At 42.6% G+C, this 13,263-nt stretch overlaps 1 protein-coding gene across 2 annotated transcripts in view; it reads left to right on the top strand.

Annotated features, from left to right (window-relative positions):
* PDE10A (phosphodiesterase 10A) overlaps nt 1-13,263 on the top strand; it is a 516,915-nt gene that overhangs the window by 269,547 nt on the left and 234,105 nt on the right. For both annotated transcript variants that reach the window (XM_073627496.1, XM_073627495.1), the window contains exons 6-9: nt 3,653-3,793; nt 7,789-7,944; nt 8,672-8,722; nt 11,744-11,802. In XM_073627496.1, the coding sequence (XP_073483597.1) occupies nt 3,653-3,793; nt 7,789-7,944; nt 8,672-8,722; nt 11,744-11,802 (407 nt within the window). The remainder of the gene's footprint in view (nt 1-3,652; nt 3,794-7,788; nt 7,945-8,671; nt 8,723-11,743; nt 11,803-13,263) is intronic.

Genomic DNA, 13,263 nt, shown 5'->3' with positions numbered 1-13,263 from the left:
TTCAGAATTATTTCACCTCTGGTCTTGAAACAGATTCTTTTGTCCTTTGTTTCTAGCTACTCCCACAGCTAGTTTCACAGGTACATTAAACTCTGGAATGCAAGATTTTAGAAAATTTCAGTGCCTAAATGACTGTAAGGGCTTCCTCTCACATCTGATGTGTTGACCCCTCACCTGGTAAAAGGAGGGAGTAAGGTCATAATCACCTCTCCTTCATTCTCACTCTGGCTTTGTGAGTCTAATTCCGAGCAACGGCGCAGTGGTCATCCAGGATACTCCTCTCTGAAATAGCAGCTTTAAATAGTAAAGCAACGTTCTGCTCAGCATTCCAGGAACTCATTGATGCTCCTATGAATTCCACTGCTAAATTATCTCCTGGGACTCCTACGACTTCACAGCGCTCTGTGTCAGCCCATGACCAATGTGATTCCAGAGCACTTTAAGCATCCTGGGTCACCCCTGTAACTCCAGAGTACCCTGCGCATTCTTTGCCACCCCGTGACTCCTGATCATCCTGTGTTACCCTGTAACTCCAGCACACCCCTACAACCCCTGTTGCATTCTGTGTTGTCCAGTGACTTTGTACACCCAGTACAACTCCATGACATTGGGGGAGGTTTACTAAAACTGGAGCACTCGGAATCTGGTGCAGCTGTGCATTGTAGCCAGTCAGCTTCTAACTTCATCTTGTTCAATTAAGCTTTGACAATCAAACCTGGAATCTGATCTATGTAGAGCAGCACCAGATTTTCACTCTCCAGTTTTAGTAAATCTCCCCCCCCCCCCCCCCATTGTGTCGATCTACCCTGTCCATGACACTATTCATTTATTTATTATGTATGTATTATATGTAGTGTCCCATACAGGGTAAACACAGGTGTATGCATGTAGAAAATCTTTTTTTCCGGTTAACATGAAAAATTGCATATGAATATTCTGTATCCTCACTTTCAACAAGCAGGTGGAGCTACAGACTCAGTATACTAGTTTTCCTGGTTATCCTTATGGGTTTTTCCCCCCATTATTTTACAAGGCTTATAAGCTTAGCCTTCAATTTAAAGATACACCTGAATGAGTCAGAGTAACGCATGTTAAATTGACTGAAGTACGTTTCTGCAAATATCAAAACTAGGTGTTTACCTAGGGTAATAGGAAATGTTTTTTAGATCACAGGGAGATGCCCTGACATTCCCTAATATATTTGAATGTCAGGGATTGTTTTGGAGCGTTATGGGGACACAAGGACATCATTCGTGTATAAGCCAATCTTCTGTTCTTGCCCTTCAATTGTTATGCCCGAAATCTGTCTAAAAAAATTGGTTGAGAAAGCGGGAAGTTTTGTCTCGTACCATTAGTTTTAGAATTGTATTTGAGCGAAGGCCTAAGCCCCCTGGGAGTATATTGGATGGCAATTACAACAAAGTAAATCGTCTTGTAAATAATAATGTGTTTACCCTCAGTGAATAGTATAAAATGCTTTTCACATCATATGCTTATAATGGAGGCATTTAAAAGAATTTCGTCAAAGGACATCTTTTTTTTGACAACTCTCTTCCGACAAAGCTTCATTGATCACCTGCATATGCTATATATTGAATATTATACCTTGATACTACAATTCTGACTATTATAATTTTAATTTAAAATGTTTGCAGCAGTTAGGCATCAAACCTGAACTTGTCTGCAACTTTTTTTTAGGCGGGGTTCACACTGGTATGATACGACAGTCGTACGACTGTGGATCCGACTTTGGCCTGCGACTTGAAGTCTTCAAGTCAAAAAAACAGGGATCCGACTTTGATCCCGACAATGCCAGTCACTTTGTGTCTGGTATGAATCTTTAGGGGAAACGCCACGCCAAATAAAAATAAAAAAAATGGCATGGGTTCCCCCTCCAAGACCATGCCAGATCCTTTGGTCTGGTATGGATTTTAAGGGGAACCCCCACGCTGAAAAAACAGGATCTGGGGGCATATCGACCCCTTTAACAATGGGGCCCCCAGATCCTGGCCCCCTACCCTATGTGAATGAGTACCGGGTACATTGTACCCCTATCCGTTAACCTAAAAAAATAAAAAATAAAAACACAGTACACAGGAGAAGAACCAGCAGAGGCAGAAGACATCAGCAGAGGAGGCAGAAAAGACGGAGAGGGGAGAAGAAATCGGAAGAGTTGCTGGAGCTGCCCTAATAAATTACTTCAAAAACCTGTGTACTGTGTTTTTATTTTTGACACTTTTTATTTAGGTGAATGTGTAGGGGTACAATGTACCCCATCATACCCATTCACACAGGGTGGGGGGCTGGGATCTGGGGGCCCCCTTGTTAAAAGGGGCCTCCAGATTCCAATAAGCCCCCCGCCTGCAGACAACAAACGGCCAGAGTTGTCTGGAAGAGGCCCTTGTCCCCATCAACATGAGGGCAAGGTGCTTTGGGGTGGGGGTGCACTCTGCCCCAAAGCACCCATCCCCCCATATTGAGGGCATGTGGCCTGGTAAGGTTCAGGTGGAGGGGGGGTGGAGCGCTCGCTCGTCCCGCTCGCCTGATCAGTTAAGACCGCGATCCGACTTTGATCCGACTTCAGTGATATTCAATGGGCTGAAGTAAGATCAAAGTCGGACCAAAGTAGTACAGGGAGCATTTTCAAAGTCGGACCGACTTGTGTCAGACCAGTTAAGACGGCTCTCATAGGGAAACATTGATTTTCACACGTCATGTGACATGAACTCCCAATGTCGGAGCATTTGTCGTACAAGTGTGAACCCGGCCTAAGTACGGCACGACTGTTGTACGACTGTCAACCTACTTTGCCCTGCTACATTTGTCCTACATTGGTCCTACTTTGGTCCTACTTCCATTCCGACTTGAATGAACAAGATAAGATTGCTCCGACTTTGAGATAGTACGACTTGTCCTTTGACCAATCAAAACAATCCCAGAGTGACATAAATTCCTTTTACTGCTGCTGTAATCACTATGTCGGATGTCACAAGCCGGAATGTTAGGACAAGGATCCTACTCTGATCCTACTTCAATGATATTCAAGGGTTGAAGAAGGACCAAAGTAGTGCAGGGAGCATTTTCAAAGTCGATCCGACTTGTGTCGGACCAGCTAAGACGGCTCTCATAGGGAATCATTAATTTGCACACGTCATGCGACATGGGCTCCCAATGTCGGAGCATTTGTTGTACCAGTGTGAACCCAGCCGGAGTCTGACCCTTGGCTCTGAGATGGTCCTAGAAGTCACCTAAAGTCATTCAGTTACTGCCCTGGTGGACAGCTAACAGTGCTAGGACAAGATACTCTAGAATCCAAGGTTGACCTTTTTTCGGCTGCCTCTTCTGCCAACCCCTCGGCCCTGATAAGAGATCTGATTTTCTTTTTTCAGCAACTCCTATTGGTTTTGTCTGATAGACTCATTAAAATACTGTTGGTGTATTGGATGATGTACACTAGCAAACATGCTTTATTTATGCAGTATTCTGTGTTGAATATTATAATACCTACTGTATATCATACAGTAGCTAAAGAAAATGTGCATTGTGTTAATCCTTGCCTTTTCAGAAAAACCTAAATAGTTGTGTAACATTTTAAATTGATTATGTTGTGTAATGGGCTACAAGTTAAGAAGCTTACTTATGTTTTTTCTAGACCCTATGTATGTTCACACCAACTGGAACAAAGGGTGGACAGACACAGTTAATACCTGCTGGACCAGTTGAATATGGCACTACAATATCTGCACATGTAGCCAAATCCAGAAACACTTTGTTGATAGAAGATATTATTGGGGTAAGATACTTTTTATTGAATGATAACAGTCGCATATATATAGAATAATTTTTCAGGCTAAGCTCCTTCCCTGAGTAATCAAATGTAAATTTCACGTTGATTGTGTTATTTTCTACAGGACTACCCTGATAGATGGCATTTGTTAAAGCTAAACTCCAGGCACCAAAACCTTCCTTCGTGTAAAGATTAATTTCAGACATGGTATATTTTTAAATAGTTACATGGGTTCAGCTTGGCTCCATGTAACTATGTATATACCATACCTAGCCGATGCTCCTGAAAGCTGCAAATCACTGAATTAGACATTGCCTTCTCAAGTCATCTCCATTTGCTTCTGGGTCAGCTTCTGAGCACTGGCACCATTTAGAGTGATTTGCATTTTCTCAGTAAATGAAAAGCATTCTCTGATTGAATGAGGTGTTAAGCTTGATGTCACTGTCCCTCCTCTCCACCTCATCCAATCAGAGAATGCTATGCATTCATTCAGATCTCTGGCAGAACTCGTGTTCAGAATGTCTCAGGCTGGCCACTCAGCACAGGACACAGAAGCAAGATGAGATCTCTGAAGTAGTCGTGTCTACATCAGGGGTTTCCGGCCTCCAGGGTTATCAGCTAGGCGTGGTATATACATATGTACATTGGTTCAAGCTGGGCCAATATAACTAGGTAAAAATATACTATGTCTGCCTGGAATTATTCTTTAAAGTGATTGTAAAGGCTCATTATTTTCCTATAAAAATAACAAACATATTATACTTACCTGCTCTGTTGCAGTGGATTTGCACAGAGCAGCCCGGATCCTTCTCTTCTCGGGTCCCTCTTCTGTGATCCTGGCCCCTCCCTCCTGTTCAGTGCCCCCACAGCAAGCAGGGGGGGCACACAAGCCTAGTCACAGCTCCCTATGTCCATTCAGACACGGAGCCCCAACCCGCCCCCTCTCCCCTCATTGGCTAGCTGACTTTGACAGCACCGGGAGCCAATGGCTCTGCTGCTGTGTCTCAGCCAATCAGGAAGGAGAATCTCGAATGGCTGAGACATCCGTGGACAGAGAGGGACCTCAGGTAAGTGTTAGAGTAGAATATTCTATAGAATGCATTAAGATTAACCTTCTGCCTTTACAACTCCTTGAAATAGATTAAAGTGGTTGTAAAGGCTGTAGGTTTTTTACCTTCATGCATTATATGCATGAAGGTAAAAAACCTTCAGTGTGCAGCACCCCTTCCCCCCGCCTCCCTCGCCTCCCTCAGCCCCCCTAACACTTATCCAAGCCTCATCTCAATCCAGCGATGTGCATGAGAGCAGCTGCTCTCCCAGGTCTCTCCTTCCTCATTGGCTGAGACATGTTTATATTGCAAAGAAATAAACCCAGTGGTGATCAAATAGCATCAAAAGAAAGCTCTATTTGTGTGGAAAAAAATGATGAAAATGTGTTTTGCGTACAGTATTGCATGACCACGCAATTGCCAGCCAAAGTAACGTAGTGCTGAATATCAAAAAGTGCCTTGGTTATAAAGGGGGTAAAATTTTCCACAGCTGAGGCGGTTAACCTCTTGCCGCCCACCATATAGCAAAATGACGGCGGAAAAGTGGTTTCAATAACCTGACCAGACGTCTTATGTCGTCCAGCAGAATATCAAGCCGCTGCGCGCCCCCAGGGGCGCGCATTGCGGCGATCGTTTTTGCGGTGGCGTGTCAGTCTGACACCCTGCACACTGATCTAGGTAAAGAGTCTCTGCCAGAGACTCTTTACCACGTGATCAGCCGTGTCCACTCATGGCTGATCACAGTGTAAACAGAAAGAGTGGGTGATCGGCTTTTCCTCACTCGCGTCTGTCAGACGCGAGTAGAGGAGAGCCGATCAGCTGCTCCTCTGACGGAGGGGTCTGTGCTGATCGATTATCAGCACAGTCCCCCTGAGGATGCCCACACTGGACCACCAGGGACACCACTAGGACCACCAGGGATGCCACCACTAGTCACTACCAGGTATGCCACCCTAGACCACCAGGGATGCCAATCAGTGCCCACAATGGATTCCAATCAGTGCCCACAATGGATGCCAATTAGTGCCCACAATGGGCATCACTGATTGGCAGCCATTATTGTTTGGCATCCATCAGTACCATTTATTAGTGTACAGTGCCACCTATCAGTGCCCATCCATGCCACCTATCAGTGCCCATACATGCCACCTATCAGGGCCCATCCGTGCCGCCTATCAGGGCCCATCCGTGCCGCCTATCAGGGCCCATCCGTGCCGACTATCAGTGCCGACTATTAGTGCCCATCAGAGCCACCTCATCAGTGCCGCCTTATCAGTGCAGCCCCATCAGTGCCCATCAGTGAAGGAGAAAACTTACTTATTTACAGACATTTATTTTCAAAATTTTCAGTCTTTTTTTTATTTGTTTAGCAGAAAATAAAAATCCCAGAGGTGATCAATTAGCACCAAAAGAAAGCTCTGTTTGTGGGAACAAAATGATAAAAATTTTGATTGGGTACAGTGTAGCATGACCGCACAATTGTCATTGAAAGTGTGACAGCGCTGAAAGCTGAAAATTGGTCTGGGCAGGAAGGTGTATAAGTGCCCTGTATTGAAGTGGTTAAGCAAAACTTTTCCCAAGGCTGGCCATAGACAGTTTGAATCTTTGCCAGTTCAGCAGGAACCAAGTGAGTGAGATTCGAATCGTATGGGCAGGCTGAATGTACCAAGTTATTTGATCAATCAACTTGGGTACAACCAGCCTGCTGGATTTACTTGCGATTATTGCTAGCGGCTGCTAGCAATAATCACGGTCTTCTCTCGACGGGGGTGGTTATCTCTTCCTCCGCCCGCCGGGAGAACACAATGTCTTGGCAGGAGGGATTTCCCTGTCAGCACTGTCTGTGTTAATGGGAGAATCGTGCAAATTTCTTTCCTGCAACCCATGGTTGCAATAAGCAATTTGTACCGTCTATGGCCTGCCTAAATGTAAACCGTAATCCTGATTAAAAATATTCAGTGTTTGACAGACTGATTTGACTCTGAAACAGTAGAAAGTAACACTGGTAATATACAAAGAGGTAATAAACACTTCCTAAGGAGAGACTTCTAAATATAAACAGTAATCCTGTTGCATAGGTATGTGTTTGGCAGGCCATAGATTACTCGATTTTTTTTTTTTCTTTTTGCCTTCCACCACGGGTGGTAGGAAAGAAAATAGCTTGATTTCTCCCGGCACTATTGTATTTTGCCAGCGGGGAGCCTTCCTGGCTGGCAGAATGCAATGGTTACTGCGGCTATATCCGCTGGTAATAATTGTGTGTAGAAAAATCTGTCAGGCTGGTTTTACCCAAGTCGATCAATGGATCGGCTTGGGTACAACAAGCATGTCCATACATAGATAATAATTTCCCTGGTCCCTGCTGAACTGGCCAAATTTCATCCATGTATGGCCGGCTTTTGTCTCACTTGCAACAGGGAAGGTTTTCGCTCTGTCCACCTTACAGATCAGCTCTTGCAGAAATTTCTGTATCACACACTGATACATTGTTATAAGGTACAAAACCTTCCCCTCTTGATTTGTCTCATCAAGACATGCAGCTACAGCACTTTGTCAGTGTGTCTGACATATAAAAACGATCCCAGGATAGTCTGCAGCAAGACAGAACTTCATTTCCACCCTCTGATGCACACTAGGCTGGGATCATTTGGTGTTCATTTTTATGAAAAACAAAATTTAGTCTTGATTGTGGATAATTATTCACCTTAGAATGTATGATTTTGTATATTGGGATTGAAGTGCTGCACATTTACTATATTTGTTAACTGCAAGATCACACTGTTTAGTGCCAGCCTACACTTTTATTAGTGTCTTTAATGCTTCTAATAAAATGAATTTAAACCACACCAACCTGTTTTTAATATGAAATTACACTCAGTAACTTCTTTGAATTTTTATATAATGTTGCATTGTTTTTTTTGTTTTTTTTGTGAATTATTAATTAAATTCCAGGATGAGCGGTTCCCAAAAGGTACTGGGCTGGACTCAGGGACTCGTATCCAGTCTGTTCTGTGCTTACCAATTGTTACAGCTATCGGAGACCTTATTGGAATTCTAGAACTTCATAGGTATTGGGGAAAAGAAGCCTTCCGCCTCTGTCACCAACAGGTAAGCTGGAGATATTTGTTCTAACATTTACAGGTAGCGGTGTTCCTTGTACAGAATGCAGATTTGTATATGGAAGCTGTAAAAATAAGGCAAATTAGCATATAGCAGTACCTAAATTCTGGTGTAAGGCTGCTATTGAATACAGACTGCCCTAGCTAATGCCCACATTTGATACTGAACCTTTATAATTGAAAGGATTGAAACCCAATAATTTAAAGGGGTATACCAGGGACAGTAAGGCTGGGAAGAAAAGCTCTTGATAATGCTGGACTTACTCTAGACATAAAATGAGGTGGGATCTGACTAGCTGCAGATGTTAATGCACACCGTAAGAAGCTCACAGTGTGCAGTAAAATCCTAATAACCCAGCTTAGAACAGGAGAGGAACCTGAACAACCATGCAAGACTGAAGATAAGGCTGGAGTCTAGCTTGCAGGATTTATAGTATTATGCCTCCACTCAATCACATAGGAATATATTATTGCATATTACAATTAAAATTAATTTTGCTTTTTTACCATTGGTTTTATGTTATTAACTTTTATTTTATATAGGTTACTACATTAGAAAAACAGGAAATGCACATTGCCCTAGGTAAATTATGTGCACAAACACTTAATATAAAGTGCAGAAATGGGATTAATGTCAACATTACTGTGGATAGTTTTGTTTAGCAGGGTATAGTATTGATAAGACTATGTTTAGCTATGCTGATTTTATTTGACAGGTGGCAACAGCAAACCTTGCATGGGCATCAGTAGCAATACATCAAGTGCAAGTAAGTTTAAATGTTTCATTGTCACCCGATTTAAAAACAGATCAGTAAAGGCCCAAAATGTTTTTTCAGTTTTGAATGGAAAAAGGTTGCTCTGGTCTTAAAGGCGGTCACAGGGACAGGAAGTCAGGTATAATCCCCCAACGTGGCCACAATAAAAACTTGACTGTTTACTAAAAATTCTAAACTAAATAAAGTTTTGGCTAACGTTGGGCTTTAAGTATTTAACCCCTTAATGACCAGGTAACATATACTGTATATGCAGTGTTCAGAAAGTGGGCTTTAATCCAGGTCTTGTACTAACGATTGGGAACTGGAAGAACCTGCTCATGATCACTGTGATAGCATGTGATTGGCTATCACAGTGCTCATTCACTCTGTACCCTGTTCCTGTGTTTAATTACTGTGAAGTGGAAAAGATAAAATGTATAATTTCCTCCTTGTTAGTAGAGAAGTCTGTACAAAAAAAAAAGTCTGTTGGGAAAAAAAAGGAAATTTAACTTGATCAGGGCTTAATCTAGTTTGGTGAGTGTCAGTGTAAAGCAGGCCATAGATTAAGCCATTTTCTTTCCTGCAGCCACAGGTTGCAGGACAGAAAAATCGCTCAATTTCCCTTATCAACACAGTCAGTGTTGTTGGGGTTATCCCTTCCAGGGGGCGCAAGGGAGCTCTCCCTGCCAGGAGAACACAGAGATTACTGCTAGCAGCTATAGCCGCTGGCAATAATCGCATGCTAAAAATTCAACATACTGGTTGTACCCAAGTCGATCAACATTACGCTAATTTGCCACCCCCCCCCCCCAAATTTGGCACCTTTTGGGGGGGGGGGCAGGTACCTGGTTTTGACAGGTACCCCTTCCCACTTCTGGTTGATTTCGCCACCTTCCCCTGCTGCCAGGCCATCCACAAAGTGCAGCTCACTTTGCGCATGCACAGTAGGGAACCGGCTGTAAAGCCACAAGGCCAGGATGCCGGTGGCAGGTAAGTGTCCTAATATTAAAAGTCAGCAGCTACAGTATTTGTAGCTGCTGACTTAAAATTTTTTCTAAAGGAGCCTGGAGCTCCGTTTTTAAGCCGGCCATACATGGATTGAAATTTGGCTGGTTCAGGGGGAACCAGCTGAATTTCGATGAATGAAGGGGCAGGGAGGTTGTACAGAAGTCTCTCTGCTGATTGTGTTCTGTACAATCGCGCTGTCAGATTTTACCACTTGATCAGCGCTGCTGATCAGTGTATTTTGACAGCAGTTTGTGTCAATGGTAGGATTAATGGGTTTTAGGTAAGAAAAAAAAAAAAAGGTTCTATATTTAGAGTCAGTGTGTTTAGGTAGGACAAAAAGAGAGAAAAAAAAATGTGGTATCACCACGATCATCAGCCATAGGAGAATCTATTTTGCAGGGTTTTTTGTAGGGATCGACTGATTATCGGTGCGGGCGATATTCACTTTTTTTGAAGTATCGGTCAAAAAACGTACTGCTATTGCTTCAAGGGGTTTTACTGGGGTGATGCATGCAGCTGCATGCATCACCTCACCCTGGCACCATTGTTTAGAGCCATCCCACTGGGAGGCCCGAGCAACCAGCCGGCACATCTGCCGATGCTTTGTTCAGGTCTCGGATCTAGTAACCAGGAAGCAATGTCATGACATCACTTCCCGGACTACTGGCATCTTAAATGCGCCAGTTTTAAAAAATAAAGTATTCAAAAACCAATCTTGATGTTTTGAATACTTTAAAGTGCAGTGGAGGGGTTTGGGGTCTTATAGACCCCGATCTCTCTATAAAGAGTACCTGTCAATGCCTATTACTGTCACAAGGGATGTTTACATTCCTTGTGACAGCAATAACCGTGATAACAAAATTAAAATGACTATAACATTTTTTTTTTTTAAATGTACAAAATATCTGCAAAAAATATCGGCTATCGGCAGGAGAGGTGACCAAAATATTGGTATCGTATCGGCACCGAAAAAACTATATCGGTCGATCCCTAGTTTTTTGGTGGTGGATCATGTCAGTGGCAAAAAAATATACGGCTAGACTTAAAAAAAAGTTTTTACTATTATGGGCTAGTTTCCCTCTCATAATAGAGCTCAGGAGATATCCATTAAAATTTAGCACCAAATTAAAGCACAATTTGTCCTTAAGAAAACGAGTTATAATCTACCTGTATACACAAAGTAGTTGCAATGATTTGTACAGTTACACTAACACACAAAAAAAGTAGCAAAATTGAGTTTGGGCATTAAAGCAGAGTTCCACCCAAAAATGGAACTTCCGTTTTTCGGAATCCTCCCCCCCTCCGGTGTCACACTTGGCACCTTTCAGGGGGGAGGGGGGAGCAGATACCTGTATAATACAGGTATCTGCACCCACTTCCGGGAATAGCTAGCCGCAAATGCCCGCCCACCCACGTTGTGTTCTGGGAAATACACAGTTCCCACAACACAACGTGTAGACGGGCAGCGTGACTCATGCATGCGCAGTAGGGAACCGGGCAGTGAAGCCGCAAAGCTTCATAATCCAGGTATTTGCTCCCACTTCCGAGCATAGATAGCTGCAGTATCCGCGGATATCTATGCTATATCCAGGACCTCCTCCGCCCCCCGCTATTTTCTGGAAGACACACAGGTCCCAGAAGACAGTAGGGACCAGTGGAATCGCACAGCGCAACTCGCGCTTGCACAGTAGGGAACCAGGCTGTGAAGCTGCAAGGCTTCACTTCCTGATTCCCTTACCAAAGATGGCTGTGCCTCCACCTGGGAGCCAAGAGACAGATCGGCTTGGGGTGCCGACATCGCGGGCGCCCTGGACAGGTAAGTGTCCATATTTTAAAATTCAGCAGCTGCAGTATTTGTAGCTGCTGATTTTTTTAAAAAAATTGTCGGAACTCCGCTTTAAAGTTTGTTTTGACTTTTGGTCGTAAAGGGGTTAATATGTAATATTTTCAGTGGCTATTAATGTTGTTCCAATTTGTATATTTTTCGACTGTGATTTTCTTTGTTTTTTCAAAATTATGTTATAGGTATGCAGAGGATTGGCCAAACAAACAGAGCTAAATGACTTTTTACTAGATGTATCCAAGTAAGTACATAGACAATCCCTTCAAACTTGATACTTACTACTACACATGGTATGCTACAGTACTTGATGCTCTAAATATTGGTAGGGAGAAGATCAGATTAGCTATTGACATCATTTTAAAGCAGTTGCAAATGCTAAAATGATTGTTTCTAAAATAACAAATATGTTCTAATTACCTGCTCTCCCCTGATGGCACTCCTGGTTCTCCTGGCGCCTCTTCTTTGTGTGCCACCATAGACGAACAGAGCACAGCTGGACCCTGCCACCTTGATCCCTCCTCACGGGATTTGCTTAACAGCAGCATGAGCCAATGGATCCCACTGCTGCTTCTGTGTCCTGTGAGGAAGAGAAACAGAAACCACTGCCACTGCAGACGGGCACAGCGCTGGATCAAGATGGAAGTCGGGTAAGTATATAGGGAGGTGAGGGGGCGATAGACATACTGGGACATTTTTTACCTTCATGCAGGCAAAGCAGTAGGGTAAAAAATGTTTTGCCTTTATGACCGCTTTAAGTATTAGAACCTTACATGTTGTCACAAATGGTAAATTTGTAAAATGAAAAACATTAAAGTTGCTGTTAGATCAGTCTTATATCACATATTCACTATTTATTGTCCATGCTATTTTTAATATTATATATTATAATATCTTATGTAGTGTTTTATAAGATGTAGTTTTTGTAAAAAAAAGTATTCCGTACAGCTCTCATCCAGGTTGTACTGGGTACTCCTTGACAAAGAGAGATGCATGCAGAAAAAATCAACAAAACTTGATTTTTTTTTTTAATATATATATTTTGTATATATATAAAATGTGACTTGGATTCAAACTCTTTCAAATGCTATCCTTGTCCAACTAATTATGTTGCTGCTTTAAATCAGAGATTGCAATTGCCTGCAAATGTTTATGGAAGGGTATCCACTTGTCACCTTAGCGTTGAGGGATGCTAAAGGAACAGAACCAAGCAAAGGACAACAATAAAGTTTACAAATATCCACGTGATGTATACAGTACCTGTTGATTTGGTGGAGCAATTAACTCATCAAAACTGTTTTTTAAATACCTGTATATCTATATATAAAGCCTATTTTTTTTAAAGTTTTGGATAAAATGGGGGAAGGGATAGAGCCCCCTACCAGGCTTTTATTACTGTCAGGATCACTGCTGGAGAGATTAATTCCCAATTTGTCCTGGTGACCACTTTTACAACAAAAAGTGAGGTACAAATCATGTTGTTTGTTTGGTGCAAAAACAGGAAGAGGGGAAATCTTCCAGTGGCATTTGCTCCAGCTCCTCTTCTAATTTTGGAAAGATTCCCTCTTACAGCTTACTCCTTTAGGCTTTGGTTGACTTTAATTATAGCTTAAAGTGATTGTAAACCTTAGTTTTTTTTTTTTTTTTTTTAAATAACAAACATATCATACTTACCTCCACTGTGCAGTTCGTTTTGCACAGTGTG

Source organism: Aquarana catesbeiana, linkage group LG04 (assembly GCF_042186555.1).
Source record: "Aquarana catesbeiana isolate 2022-GZ linkage group LG04, ASM4218655v1, whole genome shotgun sequence".
Classification (NCBI taxonomy): Eukaryota; Metazoa; Chordata; class Amphibia; order Anura; family Ranidae; genus Aquarana; species Aquarana catesbeiana.
The sequence above is the reverse complement of the archived record's forward strand: the minus strand, read 5'-3'. Positions and strand labels throughout refer to the sequence as shown.